A 26,283-nucleotide genomic window follows, 5' to 3' on the forward strand; every position below is an offset into this window, starting at 1 on the left:
AAGATAAGAAGGTAGAAAGAAGAAAGCCATATGAAGATAAGTTTGGGTGGATGGGGAGATTCGTGGAAAGAAAGAAGGGGAAAGAAGTAGGGATCAGTCTGTTCATCCTTAGTGCTAGTCTCCGTTAGTTATAGGGTATTGCTGTGCATAAAGTGATTTCTTAGGAGAATTAAGAAATGTACTATGTATGGGTCAGAGAATAGCAACACCACTGACTGTTTCAAATTTTCATAGCCACATACCAAGAGGAACAAAAAAAAAAATTTAAAGATTTTATTTGACAGAGAGAGAGAAAAAGAATGCACAAGCAGAGGGATCAGCAGGCAGGGAAACAGGCAGGGAACCTGACACAGAACTCGATCCCAGAACCCGGGGATCATGACCTGAGCCTAAGGCAGACGCTTAACCAGCTGAGCCACCCAGGTGCCCCAAGGAACAAAATTTTTGTTTATAGACCTTTTGCTGTTGGTTTCATCCTCTTGTCCATTTAAGATCCGAGTTACTACACTAGCTTTTCTAAATTTTAATTTTAATTTATTTTTTTTTCTTTCAAGTTTTCATTTAAATTCCAGTTTATTAAATACACTAGCTTTGATTTGTTTTTCTACTGATTATTGTTGATTGTGGTGTCTCTCCCAGTTGGGTGGGGGCCCCCAAATATGGGGCAACAATCAGGTGTTAGCTGGTGGCGCTGGTGGCGCTGGCAGTCAAAGAATTCACCTGAGGCAGAACGAAGGAGCTAGAAGTTTATTGAATACACACCACAAGGGAGCAGCAGGCAAGACAGCAAAAGAGAGACTGTCTGCACAAGGTGGTAGGTGAGGGCTGTTTTTAAAGGGGGAGAGCTAGGACATATGGGGATATATGGCATTGTCCCCCTTTTTGGTAATTGTGCCTGATTATAAGTAGCCCATTGGTCAGTTAGGGCTTGTGGATATTGGTCAGATTAGGGTCCACTGAGGACCCTTCTGTATTAAGCCGGGGGGCCAGAAGGAGGGGCCCCTTTTGCCTGGTTCTACATTCCATTGCTCAAGCCTGTTGCCTAAAAGCAACCTCTACATTTATGTTACTTCAGTTTATTTCTAATTACTGGTATTTGGGTTAAAAGAGTTCATTTCCATTTCACTCTTGAAAAATCATTTGTTCTATGGATTTCCTTGATAGAGGATGAGATTAATTGGTGATACTAATTGGTCTTATTTGGAGTAAAAACAAACTGATAGTATAGAAGCGTGAGGGATGATTTTTCTCCAAGTGCCACTGTGTAAGATAGGATTATGAACAGTGTTTCAGTCCTTGTGGGACTTTGTGGGCCAACACACTGGTATCCTAGCACTAACCAGTGATCTGTGAAACCCAGGAAACATTGGAATGGAGGGAAAGCAAAAATCATGATTTCCCACTGCTTTGTGTTGATTTGAGAGCTAAAGAAATATAATGTGTCTTGCACTGAAATTGAATTTACACTGAAATTGCACTGAAATTAACCTGTAGCACACATACTGTCAAGAAATAAATGTAATTTGTTTTTTAAAAAGATTATAAATAGGGGCTTGATGAAGTTAAAATGCAGCATTAATACTCATTTTTCAAACAATGTCCTATTCTTAATATCTTTATCCTTTTTAAAATGTAGCTCTAGGAGATCTTGGTTCCTTATTGTGTAACTCTGTAACTCTCTGTAACTCTCCATGCCCTTCCCACACACCTCCTACCCTGTATCCTCTCCTTCCCGGTTAGCTGGTTTATTCCCAGACTTTTCATCACAAAGTAGTCTTCTCTTCCCTCCTCCATCTATTATGGACTGACACGTAAGTAAAATATAGTAAAAATGGCCCAGCGGTGTCAAATTTCTAGTACCAAATGTTTGGTACCCAAATGTTTGTTCTCACTTTTTGTATTTATTGTATAATAGACCAGTCTTTGGACTACATTTGAATAGTAATAGTCTAGCTGGACCACATTTAAACAGCAGTGATTTTAAATAATTTGTCAGTCTTACAAACTATTGGGAATGCTGTTTTTCTTTAACAGGGAAGGAAGAAAAATCTTGTATTTTTCCTTTAAAGGAAGAAAAACATAAAATGATCTTGCCCCCCCCTTCTTTGAATTGAGACTGGAAAATAACTCCACCTTCCTGAGCAAATAGTGAACTATAATGATTGTTTACTAGCACTGCAGAGGCATTAGGCCAGCTCTCAGTCACTGCTCATCCTTCCTCAGAAGTAGCTACTGTTGTGGCCTCTGTCAGTATAGATTAGTTTTGCCTGTTTAAAATTTTTTATTAAATTATATTCAGAGGGGTGCCTAGGTGGCTCAGTGGGTTAAGCCAGTGCCTTTAGCTCAGGTCATGATCTCGGGGTCCTGGGATGGAGCCTCGAATTGGGCTCTCTGCTCAGCAGGGAGCCTGCTTACCTCTCTCTGCCTGCCTCTCTGCCTACTTGTGATTTCTCTCTCTGTCAAATAAATAAATAAAATCTTTAAATAAATAAATAATATTCAGAAGAACGCACTTTATAAAGCTTGCTGGATTTTCACAAATGGGACAGCACTGTGAACCAGTGTTCAGATCTAAGAACAAAACATTGTCAGTGCTCCAGTAGTCCTCTCTATGCTCCCTTCTGGTAATAACTGTTGCCCCAAGTAACCACTGTAATAATTTCTGATAGTGTAGATAAGACATGTCTGGGACAGAACCAGAAGCTGTTCTTGAACTTAAATTGAATCATGCCTTTTGGGGGGCGGGCGCAGTAATGTTTGTAAGTTTTCATCCATGTTTTTGTATATATTCATCAGATTCTTAAAACTGTGTAGTATTCTGTTTTATTAACTATTTCCCCCAGGAGCTCTATTTACCTATTCTACCACTGGTAAACATCAGGTTATTTTTAGTTTTTGCCTATTGTGAATGCTTTTGTATCTCTTTTTGTGCTCATTTCTTCTGGGTGTGTACTTGGGAGCAGAATTAACTGTAGTGTGTACTGCCCATTCTTCAGAGCGGTTGCACCAATTTATACTCCCACCAGTGTGCGAGTTCAGCTGTTTCACACGCTCACTCATTGTTGGTCTTTTAAATTTTAGACTTTGGTTAATATGTAATAGTGTTTAGTGTGGTTTTAAGTTGTATTTTCAAAATGGCCAACAGAATTGGAGTCCTCTTCTTTGTGAATCATTTGAATATCTCTTTATGGGTGCCTTTTCCAGTCTTTTCCATTTTTCATGGGTCATCTTTTCCTTAATGATTGTAGTTCTTCATATATTGCCTTATTGAATATATATCTTGTTTGTAACTACTCCCTCTTTATGGCCTGTCTTTTTTACTCTGTAAAAAGTATCTTTTGATGAATACAATTTCCCAATTTTTAATATAATCCAGTACATCCTTAAGAAAATTGCCTCTCCCACTGACATGAAAATAGTTTCTTCTGGGCCATAAAACATGCCTTAACAAATTTAAAGGAGTGGAAATTATGTAATGTCTGCTCTCAGATCATAGTTAAACTAGAAATCAGTAATAGAAAGATAACTGGAGGGCTCCTGGGTGTCTTAGTTGGTTGTGTCTGCCTTCGGCTTGGGTTGTGATCCTGGGGTTCTGGGATGGAGCCCCACGTCAGGCTCCCTGCTCAGCGTGGCGTCTGCTGCCCAGCCCCTGGTTTATGTGTGTGCATGGCTCTCCTCCTTAATAAATAAATAAAACCTTTAAAAAAGAAAGATAACTGGAAAATAGCAAAATACATGGAGATTAAACAACACACTCTGAATAAAAACAAGGGTCAAAGAAGAAATCTTGAGAAATTTTTAAATATTTTGAAGTGAATGAAAATGAAAACAATGTATCAAAATTTGTGGTATGCAGTGAAGAAAGCACTGATCCACCTTTTTTAAAAAAGGGAAAAGACCTACATACACAAATTCAGGTTGAAGTAAACCCAAAACAAGAAAAACTTTTTCACAGTACTTTAAGAACTTAGATGAAATGGGATGATTTTGTAGGAAAATAGATTGCATAAAAATTGAACCCAGTAGAGGTAGAAAATCTAAACAACAAGTTTTCATTCAAATAGTGATATAGAAGAGCTCCCCTTCAAATGAACACCATACTTAAATGGTTTTTCAGGGAAATTCAACCATATGTTAAATGGGTCCATTTTTCATACCATACTCTAGAATAAATTCCAAAAAAATGAGGGATATAATGTAAAACATGAAACGAAGTACTTAGGGAAAACATGCGTGAATTCCTTTTAAACCTGAGAATAATGAAACTTTAAACTGTTTCTGGAAGCATGTGATTTTATGCCCTGACTCAGCAAACCCACTTCTCAGAATCAATCCACAGACACACCATCAACAATACAAAATAACATAGCTTGGGGCGCCTGGGTGGCTCAGTGGGTTAAGCCGCTGCCTTCGGCTCAGGTCATGATCTCGGGGTCCTGGGATCGAGTCCCACATCGGGCTCTCTGCTCAGCAGGGAGCCTGCTTCCCTCTCTCTCTCTCTGCCTGCCTCTCTGTCTACTGTGATCTCTCTCTGTCAAATAAATAAATAAAAAAAAAATCTTTAAAAAAAAAAAAATAAATAACATAGCTTAAACTAATGCTTCTCAAACTTGAGCATGCATCAGATTTACGTGGAGCTTTCTTTTTTTTTTTTTTTTTTTTAAAGATTTTATTTATATATTTGACAGAGAGAAACAGCGAAAGAGGGAACACAAGCAGGGGGAATGGGAAAGGGAGGAGGCTTTTTGCTGAGCGGGGAGCCTGATGAACCAAAGTCAGACGCTTAAGAACTGAACCACCCAGGCGCCCCCATGGAGCTTATTTTGACACAGATTCCTGGGCCCTACCTTCAGAGTTTCTGATTCGGTGGACCTGGGCTGGGATCTAGTAATTTCATTTCCAACAGATTTTTAATTTTTAAAGATTTTATTTATTTGAGAGGGAGAAGTGAGTACAGGGAGAGCGGGAGAGGGAGGAGCAGACTCCCTGCTGAGCAAGGAGTCCAGCGTGAGGCTCTATCCCAGATCCCTGGGATCAAGGGCATATGCTTAACTGAGCCACCCAGGCGCCCCTCCAACAGATTTTTTAATACTGATTGTGTTTTCCCTAGTGTAACACCTTAAGAGCCACTGGTTAAGACTGTAGTAATAAGAGCAAAAGTCCAGAAAGAACCAATATACTCATCATTCTGGTTGAAGAAATTATAGTACATCTGCACAGTGGAATTCTGTGTACCTATGAAAAGGAATGTGGAAGATCTCTATATTCTGTTCCAGAATGTTCCCAAGGATATATTGAATATATTAAGTTTTTAAAAAATCAATATTCTGGACAGCTTATGATACTTGATTCTTTGCTTCAGTGAGTTAAAGTATTAAAATATCTGTACTGTTTTCACCAAAACAAAAACACAAGTAAAAAAACAATGGAAGGGGTTGGCACCTAAGTGGCTCAGTGGGTTAAAGCCTCTACTTTCAGCTTAGGTCATGATCTCAGGGTCCTGGGATCGAGCCCCGCATCAGGCTCTCTGCTCAGCAGGGAGCCTGCTTCCCCCTCTCTCTCTGCCTACTTGTGATCTCTCTCTCTCTCTCTCTCTCTGTTAAATAAATAAATAAAATCTTAAAAAAAATTTTTTTTTTAAAGATTTTATTTATTTATTTGACAGACAGAGATCATAGGTAGGCAGATAGAGGGGAAGGGAAGCAGGCTCCCCGCTGAGCAGAGAGCCTGATGTGGGGCTCGATCCCAGGACCCTGGGATCATGACCTGAGCTGAAGGCAGAGGCTTTAACCCACTGAGCCACCCAGGTGCCCCAAATCTTTTAAAAATATTTTTAAAAAACAGTGGAAGGATTTAAATTAATATAAATGACCTCCTAAATGGGGAGAGAATAAAGAGGTATATACAGGGGAGGGAGCTAGACTCACATGGAAGTAAGTTGTTTTATCACTTTACATCATTAAAATAAGTTTTTAAAATGTACTTTTTAGAAATATGAAACAAAACAAGCTCAGGAATATGTCAGATTTGTGGCATAATGACATAAGTATGTTGCTTGGAATATATCTTAGTTACAGGAGACCAAACACCAATAAATCTTAAAGTTCATTCACTTGTCTTATTTTCAGTAATAGGTATGGTTTCTTTGAAATTAGATCTATAGCAGAAAGCAAATTAATAATTACAGTAATGTTATCAGGAACCAGGATTATCAAGGAAGAAGAAAAGTGATAGAATAATAGAATCAGAAAAGTTAGGTGCCAGTCCTATAATCTTAAATTTAGTTTGGTATCCATCCATGAATTTATTTTTCTCTTTCTAAAAGAAGGGCCTTTCTTGTTCCAACCATTGAAAAGTCCTAGAACCAGCCGTAACCCTGTAGCAGTGAGCACTCCCTGCCATGCACCACGTGTACTTTTAACAACATTTCCAGTTAAAAGACACCAGGGTCTTTGTAGAAGGGGCTGATCCAAGTTGGGCAAAAAAATATGCAAGGTTGCCTGAGACACTTCTTGTGGCAGATAGTGAGGAAGCTGGATACTGCTGAAGCCATGTCCCAGAGGTGGTTTACAACTTGAAGGGTCTCCCATAAAACCAGAAGGTTATAGTTTGAGTGCCAAATTCGTAATGATCGTTTTTGATTCAAACATTTCAAATACATAAACATCAGTGGGTTGATCATGACACTTCAGAATCAGTTTTACATACCATTAGTTTACTGAGACTGCTGTAACAAATTATCACAAGCCTTAAAACAACAGGTTTTAAGGTGCCTTAAAAACAACAGAAATTTATTTTCTCACTTTCTGGAGGCCAGAAATCTGAAATCAGGGTGTTAGCCACACTCCCTGTGGAGGCTTTAGGGGAGAACTCTGTTTCTTGCATTCTTCAGTTTCTAGTGGTTGCTGACTTCCCTGCCTTGTGGCCGCATCAGTGCAATCTCTGCCTGTCTTCACCTTCTTTTCTGCCCTCTGTGTCATTGGATTTAGGACACTGAGATAATCCAGGATGATCTCAGGATCCTTAACTTAATTACATCTGCCACGAGTCTTTTTCCAAATAATGTAACATGCACAGATTCTGGGGATTAGGACGTAATTTTTTGGTGGCCACCATTCAGCCCACAACAAGTACCCACTCATTTTGAAAATATACTGAGTTTGAATCTTGGCTGTGCCCCTGTCTGAGTCCTCTGGTAAACTAATTAAACTTCCTGATATGTAAAATTTAGATGATATTACAATATACAAAGAATGTGTATATTTGAAATTTATGTATGAATATATGTCCTTGGATTGAGCCTTGTGTCAGGCTCCCTGCTCAGTGGAGAGTCCGCTTCTCTCTCTCCTCCGGTACCCCCTGCTTGTGCTTCTTTTTCTTTCTGTCTCAAATCAATAAATAAAACGTTTTAAAAAATAAATATATGTCTTTAAAAATCTTTTCATGTTTTTATTTGTGTAGAAAAATGTCAGTAAGGATGCTAAGCCAAATATATCATTTAGTTATTTATGAGGGTAGAATTGGAAGAGGTTGGATGGGAATAGAAAGGACTTGTACCCATCTTACTTTTTTTTTTTAAGATCGCCCGTACTTGACAGAGAGAGACACAGTGAGAGAGGGAACACAAGCAGGATGAATGGGAGAGGGAGAGCCCTGAGCAGGGAGCAGGGAGCCCTATATGGGACTGGATCTCAGAGCCTTGGGGTCATGACCTTAGCTGAAGGCAGACGCTTGATGACTGAGCCACCCAAGCGCCTCACTTGTACCGTCTTAGAGGGTAGTTCAATGAAATTCTGTTCAGATGAACCTAGCATGCTGTTAGAGGCATACGAGATAGTTACTTTTAGTTGTTCTTACTAATAATATCGTGTTTGAAGATGGTGTAGCCACTGGAAGTAATTACAGGACAGAAGTTTCTCACCATGTTTTTAAGCCTTTAATATTTAAAAGTTAGGACAAAGTTTAAGTTTCATAGATGTTATGAGACCTGTACTTGGCATTAAGTTAGTTCCGGGAGATGTTCCTTACTGGTGGGTCCTGAAATTTTCATTACTTAGTTCATCTGGCTTGAGATATGTTTATGGTTCATTTGTTAGAAAGGGCTTTTGCCGTAAGGGGGAATGGTCCAAATAGTTTTCCCTGGTACTTACAGATAGCTTTATTGTCTCCTTTTCAGACTGCAAAGTGGAATTCTTACATACTTTAATAGAATTATTTCGTTTGTTTTCTGTTTATTCTCGGGTAGTATTTGAGGCAGGTTAGGAAATGTATATTTTCAGATTTCTGCAAACCATTAAAAGGAAGGAACAGGGGCACCTGGGTGGCTCAGTGGGTTAAGCCTCTGCCTTCGGCTCAGGTCATGATCTCAGGGTCCTGGGATCGAGCCCCACATCGGGCTCTCTGCTCAGCGGGGAGCCTGCTTCCTCCTGTCTCTCTGCCTGTCTCTTTGCCTACTTGTGATCTCTGTCAAATAAATAAATAAAATCTTAAAAAAAAAGAAGGAACATAGTCAAATATTAATAGTCTTTATTTTTATTATGTCCCTTTAAGAACATTGGTCAAATCAAAGACAGGCAGTAACAAGTGTTGAGAAGGATTAGAACCCTCATACATTCCTGTGGAATTGTAAAAATGGTATAGCCATTTTGGAGAACATTTTGACGGTGCCTCAAAAAGTTAAACATAAAGTTGATGTAAGACACCCAGCAGTTCGACTTTAAGATCTGAACCGAGAAGAATTGAAAATATATGTCCAACACAAAATCATGCTAATTAGTGTTCTTCATATCATATTTCAGAATGGCCAAAATGGGAAAAAAACCCAAATTGTCCCATCAGCTAATGAACAAACAAAATGCAGCATTTGCATACAATGGTCTATTATTCGATGATAAGAAGGAAGTATTGATCCATGCTTCAGTATGGATCAAACTTCAAAACATGCTCAGTGGAAAAAAGCCAGTCACAAAAGAGCTCGTATTGTCTGATTCCATTTATATGAAAGGTCTAGAATAGGCAAATGTATAGGGACATAATGTAGATTAGTGATTGCATAGCACTAGGGGCATAGTTAGGGAAAAGAGGGGTGATAGCCAGCCAGTACAGGACTTTTGTGGGTGGTGAATATTGATTCTGGTAATGGTTGCACAACTTTTAACCAAAGCCATTGAAATTTCACACTTTAGGTGAGTTGTATCTTACATAAATCTTAGATCAGTAAAGCTGTTGTTTTTTTTAAATTGCTCAACATAATTAGACCAAGGATGTGGTTTCTTTTTGCTGCTCAGTTATCTCAAGAATTATCCATCTTTATTTTTGTATTTTGTACGATATATCACACTGAATTTTTTCTTGATGTTGTACTTTATGTCAGTTCTTTCCCATATATCAACCTGATCATAAGGGTGGGAGTGCAAAGGCAGGTATGCCGAGTGTGATAAGTCACCTTCTTAGTATTGTTTGCTGTTGCATCCTCTTTAAATGTTATCTGCTAAGTATTCCTTTCTTAGGACTTAGAAGAATCTGTTGAAAAGCAGTTTTCCCAAACTTGTATAGTCCAGTGAACCATGCTTCTGCATTGTTATGTCAGGTCGCTACCCACCAACAAGCTTTATATGGTGTCGTTAAGCTCTGTAGTCATGCCATGAGATGCCATTTTCCTATCCGGGCCTTTTCAGTCCAGTTACTGTGGAACGGAGAAGGTGTTAGGAAGCATCTAGTCTTCCAGAGTCATCACTGGCAGTAGGGATTACTGTTTTATTATTTCTGTTTTTAAGGGGCCTGAATCAGCATTTTATTTGTCACCTCTTACCATGAGTAATGCAATGCTGAACTTTACAGAACATAAAAATAGGGTATATACTATACCCTATATAGTAGGGTATAGGCTTCTGAAGGGAAGGAAAACTGTAACTCACGTAAGGCTAAGGTTTGGGCAAGCTCTGATGAGGTCTGAGACAAGTAGTGAAGGAGAGAGGAATTACACCCGTGCAAATGTGCATTGCTTCCATGAGAGAAGTCCCGAAGCACCCTCTCCCACTGGTGGGCCGGAAACTGTTGGTTTAAGAGATGAAGGAATATTAAGAATTAAAGTTGTAGTAGAGTTTTTGAGGTAGAATGGTCTTACTGTCTTCATTTTAATGATAGGGAAGACCAGGACCCATTCTGTCAGCCCAGGGCTCTTTCACTATATCATGTTGTCTTTAGATTTACATTAAGAACCTACAGACTATCCAGCAGGGTCTAGAATCTTCTCAGGTTTTATCTAATTTGATGACTCATGGTTATATTCTGCTTCCTGTTTCAGTCAATCTATTGAAAAAATCAAAGAATGAAAAGTAATGAATACTAACACCCATCCCTTCCCCATCCTATCACCCTTCACTAGAGCTTTCTGAGGAAATAATCTGAAAAGGGAGGCTGTTTGCAGTAGAACTCCAAAAAGAAGATCCTTCCCAAAAGTGTTTGGTCACAGTTCTTAATACAGGTAGCAGCATATGATTGGGGAAGGAATGGTGCTTGATACCAACTGTGATAACCACATTATTTATTGTCATTTTTCTCTCCATTAGTATCGTCTAGACTGTCACAGCCATCCTCTCCCCAGTCAGGCTGCCCATCACCTACCATTCCAGCAGGTAAAGTCATTTCTCCGTCACAGAAGCACAGCAAGAAGGCACTAAAGCAGGTAATCATGCTGATCTGTGTATATCAAGTCTTATCTCCTACATTACAAATTCATGATTCTAGAAGTCACTGAAAATTTCTTGAAAGGGCATTAGGTCCTTTTAAGGAGAAATTTCATGCAGTTTCCCAATTTGGTTTTAATAATTTATGTACTTGAGTGTTTTAGGTTTGTGGTAGCTAGTCTTTTTATCACGTTTTAAAAGCTCTTTATTTGTTCCTAATTTGCTAAGAGGTTTGTGTGCATGTTTGTAGTTTTTAAATTATGAATAGGTGTTGAACTTTTCAGGTTTGTTTCTTCAGCATTCATTGGGATGACCAGGTAGCTTTTCTCTTTAAATTTGCTAATATACAGGCTTACATGGCTAGAATTTTCTTTCTTTTTTTTTTTTTTGAAGATTTTATTTATTTATTTGACAGAGAGAGATCACAAGTAGGCAGAGAGGCAAGCAGAGAGGGGGGGGGGAAGCAGGCTCCCTGCTGAGCAGAGCCCGATGCGGGGCTCTGTGTCAGGACCCTGAGATCGTGACCTGAGCCAAAGGCAGAGGCTTAACCCACTGAGCCACCCAGGCGCCCCCGTGGCTAGAATTTTCTAATGTTAACATATACTTAGGTTTGTTACGTATTTTTTAATATGTTATCAATTTTTTTTAAAGATTTTATTTATTTATTTGTCAGAGAGAGCGAGAGAGAGCAAGCACAGGCAGACAGAGTGGCAGGCAGAGGCAGAGGGAGAAGCAGGCTCCCTGCTGAGCAAGGAGCCCGATGCGGGACTCGATCCCAGGACGCTGGGATCATGACCCGAGCCGAAGGCAGCCGCTTAACCAACTGAGCCACCCAGGCGCCCCTGAATTTTTCTTATTTAAGATTTTTGCTTGGATTTTGCTGTTTTCTTGTATAATACTTGTACAGTTTTGGAATCAGGGTGGTTCCAGAGTTAATAAAATAAGTTGGGTAGGTCACTTATTTTTCTAGATTTTGGAAAACAATTAAGAATTGTTTTCTTAGGGGCGCCTGGGTGGTTCAGTGGGTTAAAGCCTCTGCCTTCGGCTCAGGTCATGATCCCAGGGTCCTGGGATCGAGCCCCGCATCGGGCTCTCTGCTTGGCAGGGAGCCTACTTCCTCCTCTCTCTCTGCTTGCCTCTCTGCCTACTTGTAATCTCTCTCTGTCAAATAAATAAAATCTTTAAAAACAAAAAAAAAGGGGGGGGGCGCCTGGGTGGCTCAGTGGGTTAAAGCCTCTGCCTTCGACTCAGGTCATGATCCCGGGGTCCTGGGATCGAGCCCCGCATCAGGCTTTCTGCTCAGCAGGGAGCCTGCTTCCCTTCCTCTCTCTCTGCCTGCCTCTCTGTCTGCTTGAGATCTCTGTCTGTCAAATAAATAAATAAAATCTTTAAAAAAAAAAAAAAGAATTGTTTTCTTAGCATTTCAGTTTCATCTGTTACTCATTTTATTCCTTTTTGAACTAATTTTGGAAAAAATTTTTTCTTAATTTTGTATATTTCTCTTAGAAAAATAGTCTATTTCATCTGACTTTTAAAAATACTTGCATAAAGTTATAGCAGTATTCCTTTACATTTTCTTTTTTGTTCCTCAGTGTTGTACATTTATAATGTGTCTTTTTTCCCTCCAGTGCTACTTGTCATTGGTCTCTGTTATCGGGCTTTTCAAAGAACTTGTTTTTTTTGAAATGCAAATGATCAATACAAATTCACTAATATTAACTGAATATTGACAGATTACTTTTATTTATTTTTTAATTTTTTATTTTTTAAGAGATTTTATTTGACAGAGATCACAAGTAGGCAGAGAAGCAGGCAGAGAGATAGGGGGAAGCAGGCTTCCCACTGAGCAGAGAGCCCAATGCGGGGCTCGATCCCAGGACCCCGGGATCATGACCTGAGCCAAAGGCAGAGGCTTTAACCCACTGAGCCACCCGGGTGCCCCGACAGATTTACTTTTATCCTCAGATTGGTATAAACTAAAGAACTTAATTATCAGGCAATGTCAAGTGTATAGAAAAATGGCTACTGGTAGTTTGCTGGTGCAATATAAGTTACTGTACTTTGGAAAGAAGTCTTGTGATCATCTACTAAAATTGTAAATGCACATCCCTTACAACTAAGCATTTGAACATTTTGGAACGTAGATTAGAAAAATACAAATAGGGGCACCTGGGTGGCTCAGTCTGTTAAAGCCTCTGCCTTCGACTCAGGTTATGATCTCGGGGTCCTGGGATCGAGCCCCGCATCAGGCTCTCTGCTCAGCAGGTAGCCTGCTTCCTCCTCTCTCTCTGCCTGTGATCTCTGTCTGTCAAATAAATAAATAAATAATCTTTAAAAAAAAAAAAAAAGAAAGAAAAATACAAATATACGTTCCAATTACACACAGAAAAATAATTGCATTCAAGTTTATAATAGCAAAAACTTGCAAGTAACCAATTATATATCAGCTAGGGACTTCCTTCGTAAATTATGCTATTTCTATATGCTGGATAATTGTGCAAGATTAAGAGTTTGTAATGTGATTGTTTTATATGTATAGACATGGAAGCATTGCCACACTAGAATGTTGAATCACTAAAATTAAGTTGTATTCCAACATGCAGAGCATGATACCATTGATAAAAAATAAACACATACCCACAAAATAATATTTTATTTTTAATAGAAACATACACATGTCAGTATTTTAAAAAAGCTCAATAAGGAAAAATAAATTGACTGTAGTTATATCTGAAGATTAAGGGACAAGACTGGTGGTCAAGAGAGTTTAGCTTTATGTTTGAATTAAATGGTAAAGATGCAGTCATGTATTATCTATGTAATTGAAGTTTTAAAAATTATGTGGTCCTTTAAGTATTTAAAGGAGTATTTAAAGCAAAAGCACTTTTATTAAAGAGTTTCAGAAATTTGATAGGATTCATTGCTGTCTGCCTGGATAATCTCACAGCAGATGTATTTTTATAAGTTCTTCGAAAGATTTTAAGAAATATAAGATGCTTTCTTCCACAAGAAAAAGGCATGTATTTTCCTAAACCTTGTTAGGTAATGGATGACATGTATACTATTCCTGTAATACCAAGAGTCAAATGTGTTTTCTTTAAAGAGTATCAGTATGGAAAAGTTTGTAAATTAGGTCATTGGCATGTAAAGATCTTGCCTCCAGTGTATGTTTTTTATAGTGTTAGGTGAGAAAAATTACTTCAATATAAGTTATCCTTTACCATAATGAAGGTTTTTGTTGTTGTTGTTTTTAAAATAGAATTATGAACAGAGTTTATAAACTACTGAGGGAGGAAAAAACTACTTAGTATAGTTCTTAAGAGAGGCTGTAAGTTACTTCTTTCCATCATGTATCCGATTTACACAATCACAACAGGAATAGATGAGATCAAATGGTTCTTTTAAATTTTGCATTATCCTAGAATATCTGGATATTGTGAGTGACAGGGAAAGACCCAGTGGCTGCCACCCTGGAAGCCTATGAACGTTTTCTGTGCTGATTGCAGAGAGTGAGAGCGAAGCTGTAATCAGTGATCAGACAGCACTGACGATTTTTTATACATTGTGCTTCTGTCTTGGTTGTTATAAATGTTGTAGGTGAGTGTGAGCCAGACCCCTGACTCACTCAGTTAATTTTTTCCTTTGGCAGCTTAGGTCAAGATCCGTTGTTGCACCATGCCTGTAGAACATAGCGGGAGATGAGTATGAAGAGGCAGTGGGAACCAAGTAGCCAGTTACTCCACATTTTTTTTTTTTTTTTTTTGCATGATTCTCTTGAAGGTTATTTAGCAAGGTCATAGATTTCCAATCTTTTTCCGAAATGTAGCTTAACTTTCTTAGTTTCTGTGTCTTTTTTTAAACCTCGTGTTAAAAAGTTGTCTTTGCATATTTTCATGGCTAAATTGTAGGAAGCTAACTGTCTTCTTATTCATTCTGAATAGTTTAGTGTAGTGTTTGATATAAACTAGAAACATTATAGAAATGAAACTATGCTGAAATAGCCAGAAGAAACTATACTATTTCTGGAACTAGTGTTTTCTGACTTCCCTTCCCTTCTCTTTACTGTGTTGCAGTAAATTGCTGAGGATTTGGTCATTGTGCCAAATCTTACCGCTCTTACAGGAGATAAGAATCAAGTAATTATTTAACACCTATTGTTCAAGTGTATCCTCTCTGAAATAGATGTAAGCTAAATATTTATATTTCTACATAGAGCTAATAGAAATGGTACTCTTTTTGGTGAAGGGCTTAGAATTTTATTTCCAGCAAAGATTGGAAACCTCTAATTTTTTGCTGCTACAAGTATGGAAAGTCCATGCCTTACTGGTGATTTTAAGTTCTAAAAATGTTTGTGAGTAATTCTCATATTTATACACAAGAGTAATACTGACAAAAAATATTCCGACTCTTAAATATCATTTTGGGCTTGCATTTAATTGGTTTCATTTAGGTTCTTGTTTACTTTGATAGGTTTCAAAGAAATTGGATGATCATCATGCTGCTCATCACTTAAACAGCAGTCGTTCAGTTTCTGTTATTACTAAAAAATGATTTTATTTTATTGCTTCTAATTAGTTTTCTCTTATAGGCTCTGAAACAGCAACAGCAAAAGAAGCAGCAGCAACAGCAATGCAGGCCGAGCATGTCCATCTCCTCCAACCAGGCTCTCTCTCTGAAGACTGTCAAAGCATCCAGTGACTCTGCACCCACCAAACCTGGTAGGCAGACATGGGTGTCTGTCTTTTTCCAGTGTTCCTAGGCTATTTTTCTAATTTGTATACCTTATTTATTTTCAAGTTACTGGGTTTCTTTACGTAGTCTGTTACTGCCAGATCATCAATATAAATCCTTTCAGGATAAATGGGAAAATTTTATGCAGAATCATCATGCAGTTATGAAAAAATAAATTGGCAAAATAGGCACATTAGAATGAAATCAATGACTGACTTCCAAGATGTCTAATCCAGTAATATTGGATGCCTCTAATCAGTGACCTTACAAAGTGATGTTGCCAAGACTAAACTCAGACTAAACTCTTCACCAGCTTTCCCCTTTAAAAATAAAAAGCTTTCAGGGCTCCTGGGTGGCTCAGTGGGTTAAAGCCTCTGCCTTCCGCTCAGGTCATGATCCCAGGGTCCTGGGATCAAGCCCCACATCGGGCTCTCTGCTCTGCAGAGAGCCTGCTTCCTCCTCTCTCTCTGCCTGCCTCCCTGCCTACTTGTGATCTCTCTCTCTGTCAAATAAATAAATAAAATCTTAAAAAAAAAAAAAAGACACAAGTAATCTCTAAAAAAAAATGATAAAGCTTTTGAAAAAAAAAGATAAAAAGCTTTCCTAAGAACATAGGCTACATTTGCGTTTCCATTAGATATAAACACAGGCCTTTGGATTTTTGTTGTTGTTCGTTTTGTTTTGTTTTTCATCTAACCCCCAGATTAGATACAGACTTTGTATTTTATTATCCATTCATTTTAATCCTAGCTGGTTATATGGGCCTGCCAAATTTAAACGGCATCTTGCAGAACTTTGCATTTTTGTTAGGAGGGAAGTTTACCACCAGAAGCAAATAATGTGTTGGGAGAAGGAAGTGATTTTATTTTCCTTTTTAACTCTGAATTTGCAGACTCAAAACACATTTGCAGGGTCACATTGCATCACACATAACTCCTTTCAGTTTGTATTGAATGATTTGTTCGATTGGTTTCTATCTGTAACCTCAGTGTCACCAGTCTTTGATGTATCTTTTCTCTTAGCTATATGGGAAGGAAAGCCATCTGATGGGCGGTCAAGCAGCCCTCACAACTCCAGTTCTAGCTACTCGTGTTCCGTTCAAGTGGAAAATCCCTTGCTAGGCTTGGGGAAGAAGTCATTCCAGAGGTCTGACAGGCTCCACACAAGTAAGTTAATTTACAAACTTTGGTTCTGCATCTTAATTTGTCAACTCTGTGTTTGAAATTCATCAGCTCTTTTGTGGTTTGGTTCTTTTTCTGGCAGTAGGTTGTTTTGTCCGGCATTATTTATGCCTTACTTCTGTGCACAGAAAAGGAGAAGGACTCATATTGAAACATGGTAAACTGACCCTTTTTTCCTGCTCCCTTTGAAATCCCACTAAGATGGGAATATGGAAATACAAAAGATTAGAATCACAAGGGTGAAGAAAACAAGGAGACAACAGATCAGCAAGCAGTGTCAAGAAACTGATGAGAACTGGATGCTGAGCAGCTGATGTCAATAACAAGCAAGCTAGCTAAGGCTGCAGAACACCAGAAAGAGTCAAGAATAGGAGACCTCGTATATCGTAGTGGGGAAGGGTGAAGTTCAGGTTTGAAAAGTAGAACCTTTTTTGAAGGTTAATAAGAAGCAGTTTGATGCCTCACCCTGGCAGGAGATAAGTGGTTTATTTTTGAGGTGAAATTCAACCATACAGACTTCAAACTCAGAGATACCACTCATGGCTAATGGCAGATAATGAGACTGTACTGAAATCAAGAAAAATATAAATACTAATAGTGATCTGCTTGGCTTCCAGAATGCTAGTAGTAAGGCATATTTCTTTTCTTTTTTTTTTTTTTTTGTAAGGCATATTTCTGTCACTACAGCTTCCTTCCAGCCCCAGCTGTGTTCCAGCAGCAGACGGGTGGATTGGTGCCTTAAGAAATTGAATAGCCTTAGGGCCCCTGGGTGGCTCAAGTCATGATCCCAGGGTCCTGGAATTGAGCCCCGCATTGGACTCCCCGTTCAGCGAGGAGTCTGCTTCTCCCTTTCCCTGCTTCTCCCTTTCCCTGCTTCTCCCCTTCCCTGCTTCTCCCCCTACTTGTGCTCTCTCTCTCTCTGCCAAATAAATAAATACTATCTTTTTAAAAAAATTGAATAGCCTACAAAAAAACATCTGCAGGCAAATTTATAGATTCCCAGCTAAATAGAAATCATCTTGGTCACACTTCTGGGAAGCACACAATTCTGTAAGACCCACCTATCCACCCAAAATTTTGAGTCAGCCTTTTTAATGCCTTTCCATTGTGATTATTTATGATTATCTTTGAAGAAGACACATGAGACACAGAATCTGAAATCTAGATTCTGAAGAAACAGGCAATTCAGGAAGATTTAAAACAAACAACTTTAAAAACTGTAATACCCACAGAAAGATATAAAAGATGATATTGCATCCATGAAAGAACAGACTGCGGTTTTAAAGACCAAAGAATAAGCAAAGAGTTCCAGATTATATAAAAAGTATTATATAAAAAGTATTATATAAAAAGTAATAATAGATGGAGCATCTGGGTGGCTCAGTCGGTTAAGCGTCTGCCTTCAGCTCAGGTCATGATCCCAGAGTCCTGGGATCAAGCCCACAGGGAGCCTGCTTCTCCCTCTCCCTCTGCCTGCTTTTCCCCCTCCTTGTGCTCTCTCTCTCAGACAAATAAATAAAATCTTTAAAAAAAAAAATAGTAGGACCATCAGAAAGAACAGAAATTGAAAGGGGGGTTAAGATAATAAGAGAAATAATAAAATTCCAGAGAATTGAAAGCCACAGATTCCAAAGATAAAAGTTCATAATTGGTGTCAAGAAACATGAATAAAGGGCACCTGGGTGGCTCAGTGGGTTAAGCCTCTGCCTTACGCTCAGGTCATGATCTCAGGGTCCTGGGATCGAGCCCCCACATCGGGCTCTCTGCTCAGCGGGGAGCCTGTTTCCCCCCCACCCCCGCCTATCTCTGCCTACCTGTGATCTCTTTCTCTCTGTCAAATAAATAAATAAAATATTTTTTTTTAAAAAAGAAAGAAACATGAGTAAAAGGAAACCTGTTCCAAGGCAAATTCTTTCAAATTTTAAAACACCCAGGATAATGTGAAGATTCCAAAAAAGCAACCAAAGAGAAAGAAAATACTTCATATATAAAGATGTAAGAATTGGGTTGGTAAACATCTCAGTAGCAGAATAGAGCCTAAAAGATATGCAGCAATGCTGACAAAATTCATAGGATTAGTTTATACCAGACCCATTTATAGGTTCCAGCCCCTTCCAAGCTGTTAAGTGTGACAACAGAATTAATAATATTTTTAGACTGTGCTTTTTTTGTTTTGTTTTTATGAAATTATTTATTAAAAAATAAGAGGGTGCCTGGGTGGCTCAGTGGGTTAAGCCTCCGCCTTCGGCTCAGGTCATGGTCTCAGGGTCCTGGGATCGAGCCCTGCATCGGGCTCTCTGTTCAGCAGGGAGCCTGCTTCCTCCTCTCTCTCTGCTTTTCTCTCTGCCTACTTGTGATCTCTGTCTGTCAAGTAAATAAATAAAATCTTAAAAAAAAACCAAAAAACAAAAGAAAAGCCGCCTGGTGGCTCAGTCAAGTTAAGGATCTTACTCTTGATTTCAGTTCAGGTCATGATCTCAGGGCCATGAGATCAAGCTCTGGATTTGACATATTAGTATACCTTCTATAAGTATGTAATTTATGAATATTTTTAATCTTTGGTAGTGGAATTGATGATCAAAGGGTATGCTTAGTTTATGACAGATACTACCTCTAACAAAAATGCACCATTTTATAGTCCACCCAGAAGCAAACCAACGTTTACAAGGAAGTTGTCTGGCTGCTGGAAGGAGGACAGTAGGCAAAGAAGCTGGCACCTCCAGCAAGTTGTAGACTAGGTTCTTGAATTGTGCCTGGTAATCTTTAAATTATTTCCCTTCCTGCCTTACCTGTCACTTAAGCGTGTTCTTGGGGAGCAGGAACAAATTCGATAGGTTCTGCTCTCTGCAGGCGCCAGGGCACCTGAGTCACAGCTCCTGCGGGACTGCAGATGCCTCTACATCCCCTAATGTAGCGTAATTTTCCAAAAGCACTATAATTAAAATTTTTTTTTAAAGATTTTACTTATTTATTTGACAGACAGAGATCACAAGTAGGCAGAGAGTCAGGCAGAGAGAGAGGGAGAAGCAGGCTCCCTGCTGAGCAGAGAGCCCGACGTGGGGCTCGATCCCAGGACCCCTGGATCATGACCTGAGCCGAAGACAGAGGCTTTAACCCACTGAGCCACCCAGGCGCCCCTATAATTAAAATTTAAATCAGTCCCAGAAAGGCAAGTTTGGATTTCAAGAATTCTTTGGGATGCCTGGGTGGCCCAGTCGTTAGGCATGTGCCTTTGGCTCAGGTCATGATCCCAGAGTCCTAGGATCGAGCCCTGTGTTGGGCTTCCCGCTCCGTGGGAAGTCTGTTCCCTCTCCCACTCCCCCTGCTTATGTTCCCTCTCTCTCTGTCAAATAAATAAGTTAATTTAAAAAAATTATTTCTCCTTTTCTTTTCTTTTTTTTTTTAAAGATTTTATTATTTTCAACCAATCTCTGTACCCAACTTGGTCTTGAACTCACAACCTTGAGATTTAGAGTCACACACTCCACTGACTGAGCCAGCCAGGTGCTCCCAGCTTTCAAGAATTCTTACTTATTTTATTTTTTACTTATTTATTTATTTTATTATTTTATTATTTGGCAGACAGAGATCACAAGTAGGCAGAGAGGCAGGGAGGCCGATGCGGGGCTCTATCCCAGGACCATGAGATCATGGCCTGATCCGAAGGCAGAGGCCCAACCCCCTGAGCCACTCAGGGGCCCCTATTTTTTTTTTTTAAGTATTTATTTATTTATTTCAGAGAGTGGTGGGGGAAGAGGAAGGGGAAGGTGGGAGGGAGCAAGTGAGCACTTGCACAAGAAGGCGGGGCAGAGGAAGAGGAAGAGAATCTTAAGCAGACTCCCCACTGAGCTCAGAGCCCAACTCAGGGCTTGATCCCCTGACCCCTGAGATCATGACCTAAGCCAAAATCATGAGTTGGACAGGTAACTGAACCACCCAGGTGCCCTCATGATGAGTATTTTTTAAGTGTATGGAAGAAGCTGTACATTTTGTGTAAAACAAATAATAAAAGTAAATTAGATAATTCACATGAAACGTTTTTTAGTTTACATTGGTATAATTTGTTTTAACTTCAATAAAATAGTGTATATCATGTATTTTTACATCCGAGATTCAGTCAGGGGAAAAAAAACATAGCTTAGATTTCAAGTATAATATGATGGAATACAGCAATCTAAAGTGGGAAAAATTAAAAAATAAAAAAGAAACAACAAAAATTAAAAAATAAAAAAAAACAAGGTCAACTTTACCAGAATTAGAGGACTTAAACTTTAAATTTTAGAAATGAGCCAGTTTGTGTGAGGCATATAAAAATATCCTCGGGCATTATTTGATCAATAATAGATCAGAATAATTTACAACTACTACTTCTCCATCTCACTTAAGGAGTTCAGTTAAAATTTTAAGGGGCCACCTGGCTGGCTCATCAGTGGAGCATGCAACTCTTGATCTCTGGTACATGAGTTCAAGCCCCACACTGGCTGTAGAGCTTTCTTTAAAAAATTCTTGGGGCGCCTGGGTGGCGCCTTGGGTGACTGCCTTCGGCTCAGGACATGATCTTGGAGTCCCTGGATCAAGTCCCACATCGGGCTCCCTGCTCAGCAGGGAATCTGCTTCTCCTGATGACCTCTCTGCTCTTATACTGTCTCTCTCTCTCTCTCTCTCTCTCTCAAATAAATAAAATCTTAAAAAAGAAATTCATTTTTTTTTAATTAAAGTTTGACTCCGATATGAAGGTACAAAATGAATGCACAAAGCTGAAAACTATTCAAGGAATGCTGACACTATCATTTCATCAGTCATATGGAAGAGCAGAACTAGGGTGCTGCTCTCATTCCCTGGAGCCTTTGTAGAATTGTTCATGCAAGCCAAAAAATGGTAACCACCTATGGGTGGGTGTATAATTAAATGAATCATGCTACATATGTTGGACTATAGTGCAGCTTTTTAAAACGAAAGAGATAGGGCGCCTGGGTGGCTCATTGGGTTAGAGCCTCTGCCTTCGGTTCAGGTCATGATCCCAGGATACTGGGATTGAGCCTGGCAGCGGGCTCTCTGCTCAGCAGGGAGACTGCTTCCCCTTCTCTCTCTCTGTCTGCCTCTCTGCCTATTAAAGAGGGTACTTGATGTTATGGGCACTGGGTGTTGTATGCAATTGATGAATCACTAAATTCTACCTCTGAAACTGATAATCCAGTATGTTAATTAAATTGAATTTAGATAAAAAAGTTAAAGAAATATATTGGGATTTGGGGGCATGTGGCTGGTTTGGTGTATGGAACATGTGATTCTTGGTTTCAGGGTTGTAGGTTTAAGCCTCACAGTGGGTGTAGAGATTAAAAATAAGGTCTTTAGAAAATATATATGTATTTTATGTCTCTGTTACGAACTTTTTTTTTTTTTTTGAAGATTTTATTTATTTATTTGACAGAAAGATCACAAGTAGGCAGAGAGGCAGGAGAGGAGGAAGCAGGCTCCCTGCCAAGCAGAGAGCCCGATGTGGGGCTTGATCCCAGGACCCTGAGATCATGACCTGAGCCGAAGGCAGAGGCTCAACCCACTGAGCCATCCAGGTGCCCCTCTGTTACGAACTTTTAACCTAAATAGTTAGTAGTCAGAGTTCATGCCCTTTATGATGGCTCTGCCTCTATGCAGTGATAAAAACAGAGTCTGAAGCCCCAGTGCTGGGTTCGAATTCCTGCACTCTAATTAACAGTACAATTTTGGGCAAGTTACCAGGTCTGAGCCTCATTTTCTTGATCTGTGAAATGTACAGTAATAGTGTCTCATTTCCTAGGGTTATATGAAAAATAAGTGAATGAACACATATCAGTGTTTAGAATAGTGCCTGGCACTAGTGAAGCTTCTAGAAGTGTTTGCTGCTGCTGTTACTGATCATTATGTGGAATTTACTGAGACCTGATTGTCTTTATTCCTGATTATTTTATCCCCATCTTTACAGTCATGTGCTTTATTTCTTTAATCATTTCATGCAGCACTGTTCGTTATTTTATGTCTGACAGTTTCAGTGGTAGCAGTCCTTTTAGGTCTAAACCTTTTATTTTTGGTTTCTATTGACTCTGTCATGGTAACGTGTCTGGTGGTTTGTCAGGGCAGTCTCTGTATGAGATAGTGCTGGATTTTAACCTGTAGGATCCTATGGGCCTAACTTAAGGGAAATCCTTTCCTCTTAGGAGATATTACTTTTGCTTCACCTTCAACCAGGAGCAGAGGTTATCCACATTCAGGATTGTGTAGCTTTGTGCATGTATTTCTAAACGTAAAATTTCTGGATCTTAGATTCCTTGCACATTAAATTTTGCCATGTATTATAAGTTTTCTTCCAGTAAGATTATATTAATTTGGGACCCATCAGCAGTATTTGACAGTTGTCTTTGCTTTTTCCGTGTGTAGTTTCATCACTGTATTGCAGTATCTGCCATTTTGATAGACAAAAATGTTCATTGGTTTAATGGGCATTTAAAAAAATATCGGGGGCTTGGGTGGCTCAGTGGATTAAAGCCTCTGCCTTCGACTCAGGTCATGATCTTAGGGTCCTGGGATCGAGCCCTGCGTTGGGCTCTCTGCACAGCGGGGCGCCTGCTTCCCCCTCTCTCTCTGTGCCTGCCTTTCTGTGTACTTGTGATTTCTGTCTATCAAATAAATAAATAAAACCTTTTAAAAAAATACTAATACCATAAGATTTGTTTATGGTTAGTCAACTATGAATTACCTGTAATTACCTGTGCTTATTTTTCTCATGGTAATATTTCTTTCTTGTTAATTTATAGATGCCCTTAAACTTTTAAAAAAATATCTACCAGTCTATTTATTAATTTAAAGTAAGCTCTATGCTCAGTGTGGGGCTTGAACTCAACAACCCAGAGATGAAGAGTCGCATGTTCTACCAACTGAGTCAGCCAGGCACCCCATGTGGATGCACATTTATTTATTTATTTTAAAAGATTTTATTTATTTATTTGAGAGAGAGGCAGAAAGAGTGCACAAGCCATGGTGGGGTGGGGGGAAGCACAGAGGGAGAGGGAGAAGCAGACTCCCCACTGAGCAGGGAGTGCATGTGAGCCTCTGTCCCAGGACTTTGAGATCATGACCTGAGCTGAAGGCAGACACTTAACCCACTGAGCCACCCAGGTGCCCCTAGATGCACTTTTAATATGAAGAATTGTAACGTTTTGTCAGGATTTGCAAATTTTTTTGGCAAGTTAGTCTTTTGTTTATAATATTTTTTGTCATGACTATAACCTTTTGATAGTGACCAAGTTTCTTGAAACCACTAAGCTCTTTAGTTACAACATTTTTAGGTAATCAGAATTAAAATTGATGAAAAAATTCCGATGGCGAAGGAAAAAGGATCTCAGTATGATATATTATATATAGATTTGAATTTTTCTGGATTTCTTTTTTAAACAATTTTTATTTATTTATTTCACAGACAGAGATCACAAGTAGGCAGAGAGGCAGGCAGAGAGAGAGGAGGAAGCAGGCTCCCCTCTGAGCAGAGAGCCTGATGTGGGGCTGGATCCCAGGACCCCGAGATCATGTCTTGAGCCAAAGGCAGAGGCCCTAACCCACTGAGCTACCCAGGCGCCCCTGGATTTTTTTTTTTATAATTTTGTGTATGTGTCATGCCTTGCTTTTGTTCATCTTAGAAGAAATTTCTAAAATCCTTTTAAGTGTTACTTCTTCACAGTGTGATATTTAAAGTAGTTACAACTGTGATTTTTTTGCACGGCAGAGTAAGCTATACTTAAAATAGAAACAAGAATGTAAAGGAGGCCCAAATGATTCTTTCCCCCTATTTTATAGGGCAAATGAAAAGGACTAAATGTGCTGAAATTGATGTTGAGACCCCAGACTCCATTCTGGTGAATACAAACTTGCGAGCGCTGATCAACAAGCACACCTTTTCCGTCCTTCCTGGAGACTGCCAACAGCGACTTCTTCTACTGCTTCCAGAGGTGGATCGACAGGTGTGCTATTTTCATGCATAAGCAGTTCTAAAAAACCCTTCCGAAGCTTTCTTCACTCATCCCCTTTAACACTCCTTAAAACTTTTAAAATAGCTTTTTATATATACTTATAAAGAAGTGGTATCAAAGGTGCTAAAACAAGAAATAAGAATATTTTTATGTAAGTATTCGTAAGAGTTTCGCCCTGTAAGTCTTAGGAAAATACTCTTATCAGAATGTCAAGATCATGGAATAAACTTTATGTAGCTATCATATTAGGAAGTAAGGTATTCAATGAATACAGTCGAAGAGGAAGAATTGTCTTGCCTAAGACATTTAACAAGGATTTTTGAATGGATTTTTTTTTAAGAGAGTAAGGATGTTAATTATTTTCATTCTTTTGTTAGATTTTTTAAAAACAAAAACATTTATTGCTTTCATAATTGAGAACTTTCAAGACCCAATATAGTTTATACTCTTTAAAAAAAGATAGCTAGAAGAAATACCAAAGGTTTGGGAATGTCTGGGTAGGGACCAGAGAGATTAAGAGTGGTCAGTAATAAGGTCAAGATCTGAGATTTAAGCTTTTATCAAGGAAAGAGTGACTAGAAAGTCACTCCCCCTTCTGGTCATCTGTTTCCTCCTCTACAAAAGAAAGATAGAATCATTATGATTTTCTAAGGTTTATTCAATTCTAGAGGTTTTTTTATTCATTATTTCCAAACACATACTCTGTTCGAAGTAACCTGATGGGCTCTCCCCTCATTTCCTAATCATGATAAAAACAAGATGAAAGAGAGGCATTTTCCCTAGTTTACAGTAAAAAAACTAAATTTATACCCTGGTTTGTGGTAATATACCCTGATTTGTGCTAAGAGATCAAGGAGGAGTAAGGTATACACCTCATCTTAGCTAATTGACTATGTCAAAAATAAAATATTTCTAACTCAGAATATCATCTTTCTATTAAACTGTACTGATGTTAGTTTCAGTAGTGTAATGATGTGAGTCAGCACATAGGAAAGCAGGTTAGATTCCATTTCCAGGGAGACCAAGTAAGTCTGCTACACTACCAGCAATGGGGTAAAGAAGTAAGTAGAGCTGATCCTTCCCAGCTACTGCTTCTCCCTCCTTAAAACTTCTTGGGAGAAATTAGAGCTTGGGGATGCCCACCTTTTGGTTCGAACAAGTTAGGAGGCTGACGTTTCTGCAGAGTTTTTAAAGAACTTCTCATTGGGATTTGCTCTCATCTATTTTTAAAGGCTCAGGTTATTAGGTTGGGAATATGCTTGGACCTAACTGAAGGCCTATGAACTCTAGTGCAGGTTCCTTAGAACGGGCTTTTGACTAATGGCCCTTATCCTCTCTCAGAAGAAGGATTGCCACATAAAATTCTAGAACGAAAAGGGACTTTATAATTTATCTATTCAATTTCCCGTGAAGTGCAGTCCTGTGGGAAGTTCTTAATAGGACATTACGTGGCCTTTTTTGAGTATGGTGAGAACACATGGTAATTTGAGAAATAATAACATCCTTATATCTAGAAGTATGGAGCTCCAGTCAATTTCACTGTCTGATGCAATTTAGGGTGCTTGTAGAATCCTGGTTATTACTAGGACGGAACATTGAAAACCGTATTTCATTGTCTGAGTGCCCAGCCATGAAGTTAAAAGACATAATTTAGACCAGAGAACAGACTACAGGAGGGGAATG

General features: G+C 39.0%; 1 protein-coding gene across 1 annotated transcript in view; it reads left to right on the top strand.

Annotated features, from left to right (window-relative positions):
- The window catches only part of ASXL2 (ASXL transcriptional regulator 2), a 79,413-nt gene that overhangs the window by 38,325 nt on the left and 14,805 nt on the right, over positions 1-26,283 (top strand). The window contains exons 4-7 of the mRNA XM_080813405.1: positions 10,572-10,687; positions 15,277-15,406; positions 16,442-16,585; positions 24,428-24,591. Coding sequence (XP_080669531.1) covers positions 10,572-10,687; positions 15,277-15,406; positions 16,442-16,585; positions 24,428-24,591 — 554 coding nt within the window. The remainder of the gene's footprint in view (positions 1-10,571; positions 10,688-15,276; positions 15,407-16,441; positions 16,586-24,427; positions 24,592-26,283) is intronic.

This window comes from Martes martes (genome assembly GCF_963455335.1).
Source record: "Martes martes genome assembly, chromosome: 9".
NCBI classification, from domain to species: Eukaryota; Metazoa; Chordata; class Mammalia; order Carnivora; family Mustelidae; genus Martes; species Martes martes.